The 18,425-nt window shown below is 55.4% G+C and overlaps 7 protein-coding genes across 7 annotated transcripts; 4 read left to right on the top strand and 3 right to left on the bottom strand.

Moving 5' to 3' along the window:
* On the bottom strand, window positions 1-1,229 carry CGCS363_v005025 (putative vacuolar membrane protein; the record flags this gene model as incomplete). The annotated part of the gene is made up of 3 exons (XM_036636874.1): window positions 1-312; window positions 363-1,133; window positions 1,167-1,229. 3 exons carry the CDS (start codon window positions 1,227-1,229, stop codon window positions 1-3), a joined length of 1,146 nt encoding a protein of 381 aa, XP_036497541.1.
* Window positions 1,230-2,631: 1,402 nt separating this feature from the next.
* CGCS363_v005024 (putative Ras-related protein Rab7) lies at window positions 2,632-3,614 on the bottom strand (the record flags this gene model as incomplete). The annotated part of the gene is made up of 7 exons (XM_036636873.1): window positions 2,632-2,741; window positions 2,796-2,898; window positions 2,953-2,997; window positions 3,053-3,232; window positions 3,295-3,390; window positions 3,470-3,523; window positions 3,585-3,614. The coding sequence occupies 7 exons, from the start codon at window positions 3,612-3,614 to the stop codon at window positions 2,632-2,634; spliced, it is 618 nt and encodes a 205-aa protein (XP_036497542.1).
* Window positions 3,615-4,357: 743 nt separating this feature from the next.
* On the top strand, window positions 4,358-5,578 carry CGCS363_v005023 (uncharacterized protein; the record flags this gene model as incomplete). The annotated part of the gene is made up of 3 exons (XM_036636872.1): window positions 4,358-4,504; window positions 4,564-5,154; window positions 5,204-5,578. The coding sequence occupies 3 exons, from the start codon at window positions 4,358-4,360 to the stop codon at window positions 5,576-5,578; spliced, it is 1,113 nt and encodes a 370-aa protein (XP_036497535.1).
* Window positions 5,579-5,867: 289 nt separating this feature from the next.
* On the bottom strand, window positions 5,868-7,500 carry gda1 (putative guanosine-diphosphatase; the record flags this gene model as incomplete). Its single annotated transcript, XM_036636871.1, has 3 exons — window positions 5,868-5,925; window positions 5,985-7,335; window positions 7,389-7,500. The coding sequence occupies 3 exons, from the start codon at window positions 7,498-7,500 to the stop codon at window positions 5,868-5,870; spliced, it is 1,521 nt and encodes a 506-aa protein (XP_036497536.1).
* A 1,106-nt stretch (window positions 7,501-8,606) lies between these two features.
* Window positions 8,607-10,401, top strand: DESI1 (Desumoylating isopeptidase 1; the record flags this gene model as incomplete). The annotated part of the gene is made up of 2 exons (XM_036636870.1): window positions 8,607-8,831; window positions 8,932-10,401. The coding sequence occupies 2 exons, from the start codon at window positions 8,607-8,609 to the stop codon at window positions 10,399-10,401; spliced, it is 1,695 nt and encodes a 564-aa protein (XP_036497537.1).
* A 652-nt stretch (window positions 10,402-11,053) lies between these two features.
* On the top strand, window positions 11,054-12,840 carry KIF1C (Kinesin-like protein KIF1C; the record flags this gene model as incomplete). Its single annotated transcript, XM_036636869.1, has 2 exons — window positions 11,054-11,171; window positions 11,225-12,840. The coding sequence occupies 2 exons, from the start codon at window positions 11,054-11,056 to the stop codon at window positions 12,838-12,840; spliced, it is 1,734 nt and encodes a 577-aa protein (XP_036497538.1).
* Window positions 12,841-16,990: 4,150 nt separating this feature from the next.
* Window positions 16,991-17,958, top strand: EIF4E3 (Eukaryotic translation initiation factor 4E type 3; the record flags this gene model as incomplete). The annotated part of the gene is made up of 3 exons (XM_036636868.1): window positions 16,991-17,169; window positions 17,297-17,601; window positions 17,672-17,958. The coding sequence occupies 3 exons, from the start codon at window positions 16,991-16,993 to the stop codon at window positions 17,956-17,958; spliced, it is 771 nt and encodes a 256-aa protein (XP_036498607.1).
* Between the last annotated feature and the right edge of the window lie 467 nt (window positions 17,959-18,425).

Genomic DNA, 18,425 nt, shown 5'->3' with positions numbered 1-18,425 from the left:
CTATAACTGTGCCCCCCTGGATCCTGCCTGGGGGCCCTTATCACCCGACTCGTCTTCTTTGCTCTCGTGATTGATGAATAAGAAGGAGATGAGAACGACTGCCGCACCAACCCAGTATACCCAGCTGGAGTATTGCGAGTACTGGATCATCTCGCCGATGAGCGACAAAGGAATCGTCAGAGACAGACCAACCGTCACCACCAAAGGCGTAGTGAGCAGCATGGCATACGCCCACGACATGTCGCTGATGAAGGAAGACAGAGAGTTGCCAATGACAATGGCCCAGATTTTGCCTGTCGGCGGAAGTTGAAACTGTGACACTGTCAGAACTGCGTAGATATTCGGTTTGAAGGGGCACGTACCGGTTCCATGCCGGTGAAGTGCAGGATGAAGAACACCGGCCACAGGAACACCAAGTTGAATAGGCCCACCAAGCCAAAGAAGAGCGGCATGTTGACCCTATCCTCATTACCGACCCTCACCTTCATGACCGTGACGTAGAGGCCATAGATAATGGCACTAACAAAAGCCATGGAATCGCCAACAGCAATCTGCGACGTCGTCTTGTGCGGGAATGACCCGCGATTCTCGTCACTCGAGCCGGAGAGGTCCACGGTCGAGATGAGGACAATGCCCGTCAACGACGCCAACACTCCAATGAACTTGCGAATTGTGAATCCCTCCACCCGCATCAGCGCACAGAACACGAGAGTCCAGACACTGCTCGTGGAGTTCAGAATAGTGACGCTCCCTACGCTCGTGTACTCTAGGCACGCGGATGCCAGGTAGTTCGCAAAGAACCACAGCATGCAGAACTCGAGGCTGATGATGGCCGTCTCCCGGAAGCTCATGCGCTCGACCTTAGGCTCGTAACCTTCCGCCTCCAAGCTCGGCTCGTCGTCGACCAGCAGCCGCTCGCCCGCCACCGCGTCCTCTTCGTCTCCCTCCGCCTTAAGGCCTCCCTTGCCGTGTTTATGCTCGTTCCATACCACCATTGCCTCGCGCCGCAGGCCCTCGATGCCGTGCCGCATGACGAACTTGACTAACATGGGTACCAGGGAGACGGCAAAGACCGAAGTGTTCATATACACAACGAAGAAGGGTTTGTCGTAGGAATGGTCCGAAAAGATGTACTGTCAAAAGTCAGCCGTCAGCCAGACGCTCACCGCCAGAGATTGCAAGGGAGGAGAGGAAGCCTCACCGATGCAAGAAAGTTGGATATCGTCCATAATAACACCGTCACCAACAGTAATGAAATACCCAACGTCCGTCTTGCAACGCCTGCCAGTCCCAATTTCGCCTGCAATCCCGAGGACCGCACTGTCGACCTCGACCTATTCGTAGACGCGACGGATTGGCTCATCCGGTCCGCGCTGGAGAATGATCTCCGGGTATCTCGTGCATGATCGGGCGCTATCGCAGCGGGCAACATAGGCTCGCTGGGCGCCATCTCGTCGGTCGGGGGAAGGGCGGTTTCGCGATCGTAAGGGAGAGAGGGAGGAGATCAGGAGGGATCGTCGGCCGTCTTGCAGTCTAATCTGGTCTGGGGCGCAGGCATTTGACCACGACAAAATCGAATTGTGAATCGCAGAATTAAGCTTGTTCAATATCGGGCGTTGGTCCCGTCGTCGGTGACTCGGCGCATGCAGTCGGCACGATTATGCCGTTCCGTTGACTTGACTGCTTCCGGGTTTGTGTGTCTTGGGTCCTCCCCAATGGCGAAGTAGACAACGTTGGCAGTTGCTTGGGGAAACAAGTCGCTGGACCGCGTACGACACTGGAGTCCACAAGGTAAGCCGACGAGCTCCGTCGGGGTCGCGCGTGTCGTCCAAATATCCGACGACGTGGGTTTATTTTAAGGGATTCGTGTCAGTTGTTGTTCAAAGGGTTGTTTCTTCAAGGTTGGAGAGTTTCAACTGCACGGACAGTAGCCCCTGTATTCGTCCCAAATACCGGCGACCAATAGACGATAGGGCGATCGCGTGCCACTACGTCTCAGCCTCCCTCCGCGTTCTTCACTTCAAATATGGCCCTGCGAACAACTTTCTTACGCCTGTTTACCAAACACCAGGCATCTTACTGAGTTGCTGGGCTGACGGGCTTGCTGCCGCTGAACAAAGCCAAGAACGGCGCCGCGCAATCTGCAGCCGGCGCCAGGTCGGATTTGGTGCCGGCTCACCAACTTTTACATTTAGTCGCAGCGATGGCTCCAGTCTTCTGAGCGGAGTCTGCTGAGAAACGGCAGCATGATCCGTCAGCTCGGGCCGGTGTTTCTTGGACAAAATCTCTTGAACTAAGGTGTCGGCCGTCCGTGTAGTCCGAAACTGCGGCATCAATCACCGAGTCGGCTCAGCACGTCATTACTGGGCAAGACGTCATGCGACTTCAACTAAAGGCAAGTTGTGCAATCTTTGGTATCCTACGAATAATCCCGTGAATTCAAACTCAAAAAGAAACCTCTAAACACCATTCACACCAGTGCATGATATGCTACATCAAACCAACGGCCAAGATGGATATGTGAAGGGCCGCGGACTAAACATGAATGCGAGTACAACGGGTCCCATAAATGTGTTCCGCCCGGATGCTCTGCTCGCTCAACGTCGGCCGTCTGCTCAACCAAGAATCTGCTTAGCAGGCGCAGCCGTCCCGGGGGTTCTCAATGGGAATGTTGATGACATCCTGGTAGTCCCCGCTGAACTCTTCCGACTCCTCCTGAGCAAGGGCATTTCGTGCTATGACTGGTGAGCGATGTTAGCATCTCTAAGAGTTCACCTTGCCAAGAGGCAACCAACCTTCAAAAGCCTGCTCGACGTTGATAGCCTCCTTCGCACTGGTCTCGAAGTAGGGAATCCCGCCCTTGGACTGGCAGAAGGTCATCGCACGCTTGGTCGAGATCTAATCAAAGGGTAAGCTTGTCGTCGGGTAGCCGCAGGTGACACCAAAACTTACAACTCTCTTGCTCTCCTCAACATCAATCTTGTTTCCAAGGACGACCTAAATCTTTTATCAGCGTCTATGTCCTATCCCTCTAGCACTTCAAGATACTGACGAATGGGAAATTGTCGGGGTCACGGGGAGAGGCCTGGATCAGGAACTCATCCCTCCAGCTGTCCAGAGCATCAAAGCTCTTGGAGTTGTTGACGTCGTAGACGAGTACGCAGCAGTCAGCTCCGCGGTAGAAGGCGACACCCAGCGACTGGAAGCGCTCCTGTCCCGCAGTGTCCCAGAGCTATTGTCCGTCAGCAACGCGTTCGTTATTTCCATCGGCGATGTGTTCGCGGCGTCACCCACCTGCATCGTCACCTGCCGGTCATCGACGAGGACCTCGCGGGTCAGGAAGTCGGCGCCGATCGTGGCCTTGTAGCTTGCACTAAACTTCTTGTTGACCTAAAAGGTAGAAATAGCCAAATCAGTACTCTAGGCTACCACCGGTCGGGCCGCCAGACAGCGCAGCAAGAAAACATACATATTGGTTCATCAAACTCGTCTTGCCGACACCGCTATCGCCAAGGATAATGACCTGCAACACAGAAACGATCAATTATGCCGCACGTGTGTTTGGGGCCGCCGATAAAGCCCACCTTGAGAAGGACCTTCTTTCTCGATGACATCGTGGATCTGGTGCGTCGGGTCCGCTATGTATGGTAAATGGAAAAGTCGGGCGTCGGCGGGCCTTCGGATGCGCGATGGTAGTTGTATCCTGCGTCGCGACTGGGTCAGGAATCGGTTCGAATGTCGAAGTGGTCGAAAACGGATCGGTGTCGTGCGTCAGGGGTGGTTGGTTGGTGTAGAGTGCAGGTCGATGATCGATAGACGGAAGTGATGGTGGAGGTTGACAGGGAAGCAGGCGGTACTGAGAGCTCCCGTCACATTTGCAGGTTTCAGCCTATCAAAGAGCTGCTTGGAGGACTGGGTCTAACCAGGAAAAGGAGCACATGGTGCTGTTGATGTGCCAGCTGGCTGACGTAAATGGCGGGCAGGCACCTGGAGGAACGCCAAGTGACGGTGCTCCAAGGCGCTGGAGCCCGCCTAGACATGCTGTGACACTCACTGTTGGCTGCCCAGGTGGTTGGCCGGTAAGGTGCATTGAATGACTTGGGCACGGCGCTTAGGTAAGGCACCTAGCCGGGCCGCATGACGCCTACGCCACACCTTTATCATGGTTCTCAGTGACGGTCCATGCGACTGAGCTTCCCTTTAGTAGCTCCGGGACGTCTTAGCGATTTGCGAAGAACGTCCGTCACCGCCTCACACCACATGTATATCGTGGACGAGCACTCCGCAAGTGTACCAAGTATATGCGTGGCCCAGGATGAGCTGATGGGACTGTCGACCAACACTTGACGAGATCCTCATGGCGGATGAAGACGGCCTCCTGGACAAGGTCCACGGCCTGAGCGACTTGGAGCTGGCCGCCCTGCTGTGCCTGGTCAATCGAGAACACTGCATCGTTAGCACGCCTCCCGCTGCCCTCGACGAGCTTGTCGAGGAGCTACAGCTGGTGAGCCCAACCATCCATCTCTCTCCCACTCACAAGGTCCACATCTCACACTGTTTTAGATCGCAACAAAGACCTTCGGTCTGAAATGCGCCGTAGTGGATTGTACTCCGCAAACCTCACTGGAGGACTTTGCATCGTCGATCCTCACGCAGCAGTCTCTAGCAGCACCCAGATCAGGCTCGCCTTTACGAACCCGCAATGATTCCTACTTTTCTCGCGCGGGCATCTCCCCCCTGACCTCCGTCACGGCAACCAGCCCGACCGGCCAGGGCATCGGTGGCTCCTCCATCGCCAATGTGATTGTAGCTCGGAACCTTGACCGCGCCCCAAGAGCCGTTCAGATCCAGGTTCTTGAGCTCCTCCGCACCCGCCGTATCTTCACACGCACTTCCGTCCAGACGGCCCCGAAGCAGTTTCTGTTCATCGCCGCCCTGGGCGCCGAAAGCGGTGGTCAGGCTCACGTCACGCTTCACCTGAACGACTACCTCTTCATTGCTCACTGGCATGATCCGGACGACGGTTTCCCCAATCTCGACGACGCGTACGACGCTGCTGATGGGGCCGAGACGGCGAGTACCGAGAGCGTGCTCAAGAAAAGCATCAACGGTGATTTGCCCGCAGTCAGCGAAAACCCTCTTTTCCGTGAAGGCGTAAGTTTCTACGTGTGCAAAGTGCCTGGGCATATGCTGACGGCTGCAGGATGTTGCGGCCATCGCCAAGAGCAGTCGAGATGTCCAGATCGATGTTGATGTCTTGCGCTACCTAATGAATGTAGTCTCATACCTACGAATGCATCGCGCAGTTGCCGGCGGCATCGAGCCGACCGCGACGAAGCACTTGGAGCAGTTGCTTAAATGCCTGGCTCCGCTACACCGGCTCGATTTTGTCACACCCGCATTGGTTCATCTGGCCGTTAGGAAAGTCTACTTGCACCGAATACGCATAGCGCATCCGCGACAGGAACGCAGTATGCAGTGGGGAAGCCAGCTGGAAGCCATTGAATCCATTCTCGAAGGCGTGGGCCCCGAGGACGTGATTGAGGACGTGCTGGGCATGGTTGCGGCACCGCTTTGATGGGAGCTTAAAAGATATCCAGTGAGCGACTTTATTCTAAAGTGGTCACGTCCGAACAAGCCCATAATCCTTAATGCCCATGGAAACCATACAAGACATGAAACGCCCGCCTTTTGGGTCTGTGTATTGATGCATGTTCCTGCACCCGCCATATGACCTTCATGACACTCCTGTACAACTCGTAATCGAACATTCCCGGTTCTGTCGTGGAATTAAAAATCTATAATGCTACAAGCCAGCCAACACCAGGGGAGGCTTGTGCAGTCCTGTTGTGCGAGAATTTGAGGCTTTAGTTGACCTGGTCAACTCTGCACTTCCAGCCTGAGCCGGGAGAAAGGAGGGGCAAGCTATAAAATAAAGTATTAGCGTCTGCAATGCCTGTTACTTGTAGATAGAAGTCACTTACCTAGCACCAAGGCACCAACCCAATTCGTTGCCCTTGATCTTCTTGGCGATCTTGACCTCACGGTCAATAGGCATCTCGTAGCCAGTGTGGAGGAGGGCCATCATGAAGTTAAGGTCGAGGCAATGCTCGGGGCGGTCCTGGAGCTCCTTGAGAGCGCCAGGGACGCTGGAGAACACATCCCAGGCCTTCTCGCCGCCACAAACGGAGTTGGCCAGATCGTGCATCTCGCGAAGAGTGAAAGAGTCAGGCATACCGAGAGGCTTGGTGCGGTCGTAGAAGTAGGAGAAGATGTAGACATCCTCGCGAGCGAAGGTCTTGGCAAGGGTAGGCTGGTGGACGCCGTTGAAGGAGCAAGGAGCGAGCTTGCAGGACTCTTCCTTCTTGAGGATCTTCTCGGCGAGGTTGCGGCACTGCGCGGGGGCGGCTTGGGAAGGACCGGTGAAGTTGAAGGTGACGGCCTTGCCAAGAGGGTGTCCCTCGTCCAGCTCAACCTCAACCTCCTTGACCATGCCGGGAGCAATGCAGGGGTGAACAATGGGCTGCTTGACCCAGCTGTCATCGGTCTTCTTGCTCTCAAACATCTCGTTGACCAAGGTCTTGTGAACGGCCTTACGGGCGCTCATCAGGCCGTATCCAAGATGGGAGTGCTGGTACAGCTCGAACTGCTGTCCGCCGAACTTGAGGTCGTACTTGTGGTCGCCCTCAGCAAGCTTCTCAGGCATACCGCCCTCCGGTGCTCCCTTAAAGGTGGGCTCGAACACAATCTGAGTCGAGCCACCGCCGAGATCAAAGACGGCAGCGGTGGGGCTCTTGTCGGGACCGCCAATCTTGCCCAGAAGGTAGTTGGTGGTGATCCAGGCGTAGACACCCTCATCGGCACCATCCATGATGGCAACACCGTTGTCCTCCTTTCCAACAACGGGGAAGGGGTACTTGGTCTCGAGGTGGTTGCGAACGGTGTCGAGAATCTTTTGAGCGTTCTCAGGGCCGACCATACGGAGACCAGCAGTCGCCTTCACTGCGACAGGGCTGCAGGACTTGAGCTTGTCGGGGACGGTCTGCATGGCAACCTCCATCAAGGCATCGAGAGTCTTGGCCGCGGCCTCGGGATCATCCTTATACTTGCTCAGGCCGCCGACAGACTTCTCAGTCATCTTGAACTCCTCATGCTCGAGCTCGGGAGTAGCGCCGCAGTTGTTGAACTTGTAGACGTGGATTCGGGATCCCGTGCTGCCGGCGTCGATCATCAGGACATATTGGACAATGGGCTTCGACTTGGAGCTGGAGACAGAGCACTTTTCAGTGCCGTAAGAGGCATCAGCCGGGACTTGGCCACCGCCACCGGTCGAGACTGCAAGATAGGTGTTAGCATCGCTCTGTCGCAGGAGTTTAAGCATCGCGCACCTCCAGGACTGCGAACATTGACTCCTCTAGGAGACAGGTACCAGAAGAGAAAGACGACGAAGAAGGCGATGGCGCCCGTCCGCATCCAGCGGGTCTTCTGTGCTTGGGACATATCTCCTAAGCTGGCAAACAGACCAGTTTTTCGAGCGGGTGCAAATCGACCGGGTTTCTCGTGAGGATCTCGGGCGGGTTGCTTGGTCGGCAGCGACACAGATGTTCTTCGCATTGGTCGCGTGTCGTCGGAGGCAAGAAGGGTGGCTTAGAGGAACACAAGGGGACGCATGCGAGGCACGTCGCCGTTGTGTAGGAGGACAAAGGAGTGGACTGAACCAAACCGTGGACCGATGTCGAAGGGAGCACGGCGACTCGAAGGCAAAAAGCAGCAGGTGCGTGCGGCCGAAGGAAAAATGAGCGGACGGGACGGTCGTACAACACCAACAGATGGACGAAGATGGATGTGTCGAGTACGAAGTTTCGTATATGTAGGGGGCTTCAAGGGGGGATGGATGCAAGATAGTAAATTACCTAGGTAGCTAAAAAGTACGTCGGTACTCCTCTCGCAGTCAGTACTCCGTACTGTGGCCTCGAGCAGATTTTCGTTAGGTGTGGTTTGCTTGGAAGTCATCAAAAAATCAAGAGAATCCCTGCTAAATCTGACAGTTTGCTAATCTTGGGTGCGGCAGCGGGGACGACGCGAAGCCACTAAAGTGCTGCAACGACCATCTCGCGTCACTCTTAATGGCTCCGCGCTCAGGGGGTGGGGCCTATCATTCCCTGCTGAGGTGCCCCTAATTGCCCTGTGCCACCTCCTCGCCCCCCGACTTCCATCGTCTCCCACTGATAAACTCCGCCGGGGCCTGTTGTCTCCATTCATGGCATGGGGAGGGTTGAGCGCTGTTAGGTAAGCACTTTCATGGGTCGTGCGATAAGACGCCGAGGACATCTGGTCAAGCCACACGTGGCGCCCGTCTTACCGGATCCGACTAAGACTTGGAAGCTTCTCGTTCATGACTACGAATGCTCTGTTGCCTCCCGTTACAAGAGTGTAATTTTAGCGTCAAAAGACTTTATCGCAAGGCCAGCTCTCTAGACTGTGCGGCAACTGTCTGATTCCCATCAACTCAATTTCCTCAGCTCTACCAACAGCCTAGCCTCCTTCCACTTCGTATCCACCAAGACACAGTTGCCCCTTGCTTTTGACTTGCACCTATCACCGACATGGACGTGCATCTCTTGACGTACGACCTGTCCAGAGGACTTGCCCGGCAAATGTCCCAGGGCATGCTAGGATTCCACCTTGATGCAATCTACCACACCTCAATCCAGCTCAATGGTCGAGAATACGTTTACGATGGCGGCATCGTCGACATCACTCCAGGGACCTCTCACCTGGGCCAGCCGATGGAACGAATTTTCCTTGGCCGCACAGAACTGCCAATGGAGGTGATTGAAGAGTTTCTGGACTCTCTCAGGCCAATATTTACAATTGAGGCAAGTGTGCAGCGCGGAAACCTGATGCAAATTCCCTCTAACTCGTCCACAGGCCTATGACTTGTGGAGGCACAACTGCAACAACTTCTCGGATTCCTTCGCCCAGTTTCTGCTTGGAAAAGGCATTCCCGAGCACATTATCAAAATGCCGGATGCCGTTCTCAGCTCGCCGTTTGGGAGAATGCTCATGCCCCAACTGACTCAGGCCATGACTTCAAACAGGCAAAACGGTTCGATTCTTGGCATTCAGAATGGCAACACCGCCAATGGACACAGCTCAGCACCGCAACCAACCAGGCCCCAAGCCAACGTCAGGGTAGTCAACAGTTCGCAGGAGCTCGACGCTGCTCTCGAGTCTGCAAAGAAGACCTGTGCGGTTGTCCTCTTCACCTCGGCAACATGTCCTCCTTGTAGGGCCATCGCCCCAACCTTTGACGAGCTCTCAGCGGAAGCCGGTAACAAGGCAGTTTTCATCAAGGTTGATGTAGCCAAGCTAACTCCTTTGCCGGAGAAGAACTACCCACGAGCGACGCCGACTTTTGTCACTTACCTGCACGGAGAGAAGGAGAATGAGTGGGCAGGGGCAGACCCGGCTGCGCTTCGGGGCAACATCCAACTCTTGTTGCAAATGGCTTTCCCCCGTCATCCCCACGAGTCCCTAAACCTACCGAGCTTTTCCAACCCGAATGGGCGGCCAGTGCTTTACTCCAAAGTACCACCTTTGGAGAAGCTACTCGCAAAGATGGGAGCAACAGCAACGGATCCTGCTGTGCAAGGAGTCAAGCAATTTATTGAAGCCCGTGACAAGCAAGGCCCAGCAGCTGCGACTCTGCCAAATCTGAGCCAGTTTGCAGAGTTCCTGAGGAAGTCCATTCATTCACTGCCGACTGAGGTACTCTTCCCCGTGGTTGATCTTCTCAGATGCGCTCTAGTCGACGCAAGATTCAGCGGCTACTTTGCCGAGGAGAAGGATCACCAGACAGTCCTAGCCATTTTGAACTTTGTCAACTCTCACAGCGACTGCCCTTACGCATTGCGTCTTGTGACGCTGCAGATGGCGTGCAACTTTTTCTCCACGCCACTCTACCCCGAAGAGATCCTTCGCAACGAGGGTCTCAGAGCGCCAATCATTCAGTTGATATCTTCGAGCTTTCTGGACGACAGTCACAATAACATCCGTGTTTCTGCATCCTCCTTGATGTTCAACCTGGCATTAGCTAGCAACAAAGCAAGACGAGAGAAGACAGGCGACGTTTTACCCGAAGGCGACTCCGTGGAGCTGGCAGCGTCAGTATTGGAGGCCATAGGCCAGGAAGAAAAGTCGCCAGAGGCCTTGCAGGGCATGTTGCTTGCTCTGGGCAACCTGGTCTATTGCACGCCATCAGACAGTGAGGTGTCTGATTTGCTCAGGACGATGGACGCAGAAGATGCGGTTCTCGCCAAGAAGAAGCAGTTTCCTAACGAGAAAATGATCTCAGAGGTGGGAAGTGAGCTTCTTGGAAAGGGGCTGAGACGGCCGTAAGACGATGAAAGCCCCTTTGGTAGAATAAGCAACGCAGAGGTGAGCAGCGGGTTATGGAATGGAATTAGGCCGGCTAAGGAAGACACCAGAGCTGCTAGGCAGGGCCAAGACGATCGCAAGAGACCAGGGCAAGATTAGACGGCGTGGCGCAAGGCGTTAGTTACTTTGACACCATCACTAGAAGCATAGAATGTTTAGACATTTTCGTTTGCGCGTGCACCTGAAGCCACGATTATTTACTCGGCAGAGCACAGTGACAACCGCCTCTTTCAACTTTGCGTCGACACACAGCTGTCATTCTTTTCCGGCACATCGACCTTCAAACACGAACATCCTTCCATGCATCCTTTCTGTGCAATTAGAAACACCTTTCTTTTGCCTCATCAACTGGAAACCTGAAGCAGAGCAGTCGCCAGCCAGCAGGGGTGTCAGCTTAGGCGCACAAACACAGCAAGTGTGGCGCCACTGCCCCGGCAACTCGGCCCCACCACGTTACCTCCCAATTGGGCAACAAAGTAAACAAGCCCGACCGCCTCGTCTTGGGATGTGGGCGACACATCGTCAACGTTACCGCGCGATTCTCGATGAAATTACCACCACCTTGCGTGGACTCTCTCTCGACCCTCGATTGATGCCCTCGGCGGTTTTCGAGATGCCCCAGCTTCACTCGTCTGCCTCCACCCCGTCCTTGCGGTCGCACGATGCGCCCGTCAAGATGGACGGGGGCAATGTCCGGGTCGTCGTCCGAGTTCGGGCGTTTCTGCCCAGAGGTACGAGTACCCATACGATGTGAAACGAGATGTATACTGACAGATGCGCATAGAGATTGAACGCGGCGCCGAGTGCCTGGTGGAAATGGACCCCGTCACCCAGCAGACGACGCTGCTGGTGCCGAACGACAGCGACCCAGCGAACGCCAAGGCGAAGTCGAGGAAGATTATTGAAGAAAAGACGTTTACCTTTGATAGCTCGTTCTGGAGTCACGATCTTAACGACAAACACTATGCGCACCAGTCGGACGTCTACAACAGCTTGGGCGAGGAGTTCCTCGACCACAACTTTGAGGGCTACCACACTTGCATCTTTGCCTACGGCCAGACGGGTTCAGGCAAGAGTTACACGATGATGGGCACACCAGATCAGCCGGGCTTGATTCCTCGAACGTGCGAGGATCTCTTCGAGCGAATCGAGGCCGCGCAGAACGAAACGCCCAACATCTCCTACAACGTCAGAGTATCGTACTTTGAGGTCTACAACGAGCACGTGCGCGACCTTCTCGTGCCTGTCGTGCCCAACCAGCCGCCGTACTATCTCAAGATCAGAGAGTCGCCAACGGATGGGCCATACATCAAGGACCTGACCGAGGTGCCGGTGCGCAATCTTAACGAGATCTTGCGATACATGACGGCGGGAGATAGATCAAGAACCGTGGCCAGCACCAGGATGAACGACACCAGTAGTCGTAGTCACGCCGTCTTCACCATTATGCTCAAGCAGATCCACCATGACATGGAGACGGACGAGACGACCGAACGGAGCTCGCGTATTCGACTGGTAGATCTGGCTGGCAGTGAGCGCGCCAAAGCGACAGAGGCGACGGGTCAGCGCCTCCGCGAGGGAAGCAACATCAACAAGTCCCTGACCACTCTCGGTCGTGTCATAGGTGCGCTCGCGGACGCCAAATCGGGCTCGAGAAAGCGGAGCAAGGACGTGGTCCCTTACAGAGACTCGATCCTAACGTGGCTATTGAAGGACTCTTTGGGAGGCAACAGTAAAACGGCAATGGTTGCCTGTATCGCGCCGTCGGACTACGAGGAGACTCTCTCGACATTGCGTTATGCGGACCAGGCCAAACGTATTCGCACCCGCGCTATTGTCAACCAAGACCACATCTCGTCGGCGGAGCGTGATGCACAGATCACTGCCATGGCGGAGGAGATCCGCGTTCTCCAGTTGTCTGTATCGGAGTCGCGCCGGCGCGAGAAGGACAATATGGACCAAGAAGAGAAGCTCGAGGAGTACCAGAACCGCGTGGTGACCATGCAGCGCATGATGGAGGAGCGCAGCCTCGTCGCAGAGGGAAAGATCCGGAGCTTGCAGACGGAAAATGAAGCCCTCCGCCTGCATCTCAAGTTGGCACTCGACAGTCTCAAGAACCCCATCCCCGCCGTCACCGTCAAGCCGGCAACTGAAGAGGAAGACGAGACTGAAGAGGCCAAGGCGGGACAGGAGGATAAGGAGAATGCCGAGGACGGCGAGTCATTATACGACGACTCGGACGATACGGCTTACGACTCAGATGTCATTGAGGACAATGCCAACGACATGCAGGATTATATGCGCAGCCTGCTGAGCGACTTGGGCATGTTCAGACGGAAAATCGGAGACGACAAGGAGCGATGGGTTGGCGACGTATTGGCAGGTGCGCTGAATGCGTAAGGAGACAAGAAGAAGAATTACGAACAAGTGCGGCTATTGGTATATGTGCGTGTGGTGTCAAAATCACGATGATAACAGCATGGTGTTTAGGGAGTCTTCGATTCAGGGTACAGGGCTGTTATGGACGACAGTCGTTTCGCACATGCACGAGCCCGTATGTTAGGTTAGCACGGCATGAGAGAGACGAATTAGGATAACATAGGATAGGATAACGTAGTATGGGACAAGTAGAAATGCCCTTCCAAATGTATGTAGATAACAAAGTTCCATGGATACGTCATGATCGAAACGCGTGAAGCAAAGCCAGCCGGGCTGTCATTCCGTAGGGAAGTGGGCGGGTCTTCTCTCTCCCCTCTGGCTCCTGTCCTCCCTCTCACACCGACGTGATCTCAAACTAGGTATCCATCCAGACGGTGCCTCAAGATGGGCAACATGGAACAAGGTGGACGATATACGTGCTGTCAGGGCCGATTGGCATGGTTAGCGGCCGGGCCGGCGTGATGGGGACATCCCCGTCCCGACGGCCTGTAGCTCAGGTACGGTCTGAAAGGGGCGAGCACGGCGAGAAAGAAGGGCGTTCTGGAAGGGATCCCGCTGTTAGGGTTGGTTGGGAACGAACGTGTGAACTCCCCCCCAGGGAAGGAGGCTTTTTCGGAAGAGACGACGGAAGAGCGTTTGTCTCGAACTAAGATTTGTTCTGACGTGGTTCTTCCGCCATCCGGCGGCAACGTGTGCAACGGCGGCGAATCGAAACTTTGACGGGACGAGCGAGACGTGTCTATCACTTGCGCAAAGTACAACCGTAGTCTGCACAACATCCCGTTCACTGACTGGATTGACAGTCGTGGAGAGCAGATGTGGACTCTGTGGACGATTAGAGTCGTTTATCTGGCGGCAGTCTCTGACGCGGAAGCGCTAGAGCCCATTCATGCCTGTTGTGTGGTCTGTCTCTCTGTGTGGAGATTGGGTTTGGACTCTTGGGACATTGGATGGAGTTATCCCTTGTGTGTTCAGGACCTTGAGTTCGTGCAGTTTGAGAATGGGCATATTGGGTTGTATAGTTACAGAGGAGCGGTGCTTGGCAAACGCTTCAAGTTGTTTAACGTTGCGCGCGCGTCGTTGTCTCGAAGGGGGACCACGGGAATTAGGCACACGAATGATCTGTCTGTCAGATGTGGTGATCTGCAACCTGTCACCGGCCCATCTATTACAGAGAAGTGACTGCTCGCCGGTTCCGCTTCGCAACAGCCGGGCGCAAAGGACAGCGTTGGTACGTGTCTGAGACCATGTAACCGTTTGGCAATGGGGGTCAGTTAGTTCAGTCCAATGGGCGGGGGGAAACCGATTGTCTGGACGGGCGAGGTTTGGACCGGGCACCCAGGGCGAGGTGAGCACCCGCGGCCGGGAGAACTTCCTGCACATCATGCCTGGTGGGCAAAAGGCAAAATCGAAGAGAGGTTCGATCTGGGCCCCTGAGATTCATCTCAAGTTAGTCTTTACTTTGCGCGGTGGCTTCGATGCCGGGGCAGACTCAAGTCGGGGGAGCGAACGAATGGGCATCTGAGACTATGGCCGGATGGTTTTTGTCTCTTCGGTATTTCGGTCCTTGCTTTCTTCTTCCAGTGGAAAGCTCGCAGAGGGTTCCGAAGCTGCTGAGAGGGCGAAGCGGAGTGTACTTCCGCCGACAACTCAATTGATTTCATGGGTGCATCTGCGTCTGGGTGACGTTGGAAAGTCAATCTCTGAGGACGTTACCTGAGCGAGGTTACTGCGTAGTGCGTAGTGCTTGGTACTGACTGACATGACTTGCAACTCGAGCGCAGAGGACCGGTTCCAGACCCTTGGGGCCATCGAACGGATTGTCCGAACCAAGACGAATATGAGAAGCTCCAGCTTACGTCGGCTCAGATGCACATCATACCTTAACAGTCGAGTGCCTGCCTCCTTAATTCATATCGGGATGATTGAGGGGAGAGGAGACGTTCGCACGGCATCCGTACCAATTCGCTACGGTGCACTTAAACTCGTTGCTCTCTGGGGCGGGTGCCGGTGAACCCTGCATTTCCACGGCACGGCACATGCCTTGGCCCATGTCCCTGTCGCCGGTGCGCAAGGTACCTGACGAATAGGCACCTTGTCGTGGGCACGCCATTGCCTCAGAGGGGGAGACAGCGAACAGCGAACAGTGAACAGGAAGTCAGGGACAGCAGCCGTCGTCCATCGCTGTGCCGTAGCAAGCAGCAAGCTTCTCGAACCTGAACATCCGGTCTTTGCTCCCACTCCCGCGGCAGCCCCCCCGTTCCCCTCCCCCCTCGTCGCAACGTCTTATTACTGGCCGCAAAGGCGGCTCGATGTTTCAGGCCGGTAAGATGTTCCCACCAAGCTTCTCTCTCTACCTTGGCTCTGCCCTGTCTCTGTATCTTGTGTCTTGTGTGTCCTCTCTGTGTGCTGTGTGCTCCGTGTCTATCTATCTCTCGCTGTTGCTCGCCGTTGACGCCGCTTTCGGTACTAGTTGACCCAAGCGTTCAGATCAGTTCCAGCCCAGCGCACGTCTCTGAACTCGGGACGGACGGCCCACGGAATGTCACCCTAGGGTCATGACCGGCGTGCTCTATTGCTGCTGACTGCTGCCACTTATTGCGCCGTGCAGCGGCAGGAACGGCTGATGGCAAGGCCAGGCAAGCAGCATCAGCAACAGACAAGCAGCAGCAGTGTGTGTCGCGCCGGCAGAGCCCCTATTCGTCGTCGCTGGTGATCACAAGTCCCAAGTTCCATTCGGGACGGTATCACGGTCGCAAAGATGAGATCCAGGTTCCAGGTCCCCTCCTCTTGTGCCTGGTCCCCGGTCCCTCGACTTCCCCTTCCGGTGTCACTCGCCAATTAACTGCCAGGTTCCCTGCTCTGTTGCGCTTCAGACCTCAGATCAGAGGACTCTCGACCGGATTCCGATGCTCCCTGTCCAATTTCCAGACAAACTCCCCTAACATCCAGAGGGGAAGTCAGGTACGGTACCTGAAAGCTAAGCTGAGGCCGCGGAAAGGTACCTCGCCGCCTGGACGCCGTATCGTCTTGTGTCGTGTTCCCTCCGGGTTGCTGTCTCCTTTGGTGAGGTACCTGAACAAGCGCAGCACTGTAGACGAGCAGAGTAGGGGTGCTTGTGTTTGGAGGGAGGCGCTGCTGCTGGGCACGACGAGAGACGAGGACCGAATTGTTGGTGATACTTATTACCCTCAACCTTACTGCTTTCCCTCTTCCTCTTTTTCCCTTTCTTTTCTCTACCGCCTCTCCCTCGGTCGCCGCCTTGTCGTGTTGTTCACCTCTCTTTGACACCAAGCTCCCTGGATCCGACTGTCGAGTCATTCAGAAGTTGCAGAAACCTGTTGTTTGTCGCCGTCCGCCGTTGCTGTCAACCGCTGAACCCTTATTTCCGACCTCCTCTCACTCAACCTGTCTCTTTTGAAAGGGTTCCTTTCCGGTTTACGGTTTCGTTCTTATCTCGTCCCGTGCCCGAATTGAATTGAGCCCGGCCGACATTGGAGGAATACAAAGCGTCAGCAGCTGTAAAGCCACAAGGACATATTGTGTGGATTTCTTGCCATCGCCGAGATTCATCTCTGAATACTCGAGAATACGCCACCCCTCGATTGCTCCTGCTACCGTCCCTTGAATCCGCCAAACCAACCACTCAAGACTTTGGTCGCTGTTCATTGGTGAAATCCAACAGCCCACGACGCCTCTTTTCCCGCACCGCAACGCAGACCCCGCCGTCAAAAGCGACCAACAGCACCAACAGCAACGACAGCAATAAGCCCACGTCGTCCAACCCCCCAGTCCCTCCACTAAAGAGCCACACGGGGCTGCCCACTTCTGCCCCTCGTTGCTACATTAGGCACTGCCGCAGACCACCGAGCCAACGAACGAACAGCAAGCCAAACGGCTCCCTCTCTCTCTCTCTCTCGGCCACGTCCACCCGACCCCCGATCCCCGACCAGGTGCTAGGTCTTGCTGCAGCCGGCCACAACGTACGAGCCGACAGCTTATTCCTGAGCCCGACATTTCACGTTCTTGACACCTCCTGTCACTCTCAGTCTGTCGTTCTGCCCTTCGTCCTTCTTTGCGTTCTTCTATACCCCTCGTATCGACCGCGACCATGGCTACCAGACCCGCGCTCTTCACCCGTGGCCTCTCGGGCCTGTCCCAGAGCACCACCGACCCCAACTCGCCCAGCGTCAGCTCCCCGGCCGACCAGCGTGACGATGCGAAGCGCAACTTCCTGAAGGCCATGCGCCCGCTGCCGACACAACACTACTGGAACGTCTACTTTGACAAGTAAGCCTTCCCAGATTCCATCCAGCTTGTTTGCTCTCCTGCTGCGCACTCAACCCCGCAACGAACAACACCACCCCCCTGAGCCTCGCCGAGGCACTAGCACCTGACTGACACCATTCTCTCGCAGGCAAAACAAGGACCAGAAGGCAAGCAATGACGAGGAGTACAAGGTGCAGCTGGAGCAGCTCGGCTCCCAGATCGAGTCGGTCCAGGACTTTTGGAAGTACAACAACAACACCCCCGTCGACCAGATCAAGATGCGCGAGTCCATCTACCTCTTCAAGCAGGGCTTCAAGCCCATCTGGGAGGACCGCCGCAACATCAACGGTGGCGCCTGGACCTTCCGCGTCCCCAAGAACATTGGCCCGGACGTCTGGACCCGTGTGCAGCTGCTTGCCATTGGCGAGAAGCTGCAGAGCGTCCTCGATGACAGTGAGTCCCTTTGCCTCTGCTCACATACACGGAGAGATTGCGGGATTGCTAACGGAATGCCTTTCTTTAGACGACCAGATCTGCGGCGTAGGTCTCTCGGTCCGCTTCAACTCCCACCTCATCTCCATCTGGCACCGCGACGGCTCCAAGCAAAAGTCCATCGACGCCATCCTTGAGTGCGTCCTCGAGGAGCTGCCCGCTGAGCTCCGCCCCAAGCCCGACAACTACTTTTACAAGCGTCACCAGGATCACCAGGGCTTCAAGGCGCCCCCCGAGCTCCAGGCCGTCATTGACTCGCAAAAGGCGGCCGCCGAGAAGGAGAAGGCAGCCGCTGCCGCCGCCGACACGACGGCTTAGTATGCCGTTTCCGTCCCTCACTCTGCTCCGTTCTGAACAGAGCGTATGCGGCAGGCGCGGCGTGCCGTGCTACAACGATTCTCTTTTTACTCTGCGTTTTTCTCGATCTATTCTTGCACAAAAGGAAGCCGGCCAGCAAATAGGCTACAGAGAGGACACCATCAACCCATCCAACCTCATCATCTCACACATACGGGAGGGTTTTGTATTTGACTTGGGATAAGACGAGGATGTAATAGTCCATATTTCCAACGTCTGGTCATGACACACATAACGCATGGCAAAACCAAGGGAAAGGCCGGAATATGCATATTTCAAGGGCGTTTTTATGAGCATGGAACCAACCAGGGGGCGGTGGAAGAACACCCCGACCCCCACACCACATGGGCTGCACTGAGTTCAGATAGATTCATTATTATATCCGGTATTCACCTTGGTACAATCTGTTCTGGTTCGTGAAATTTGAT

The sequence above is a fragment of the Colletotrichum siamense genome, assembly GCF_013390195.1.
Source record: "Colletotrichum siamense strain Cg363 chromosome Unknown KSG_Cg363_contig03, whole genome shotgun sequence".
NCBI classification, from domain to species: domain Eukaryota; kingdom Fungi; phylum Ascomycota; class Sordariomycetes; order Glomerellales; family Glomerellaceae; genus Colletotrichum; species Colletotrichum siamense.
This window is presented reverse-complemented; position numbering and strand designations above follow the sequence as displayed.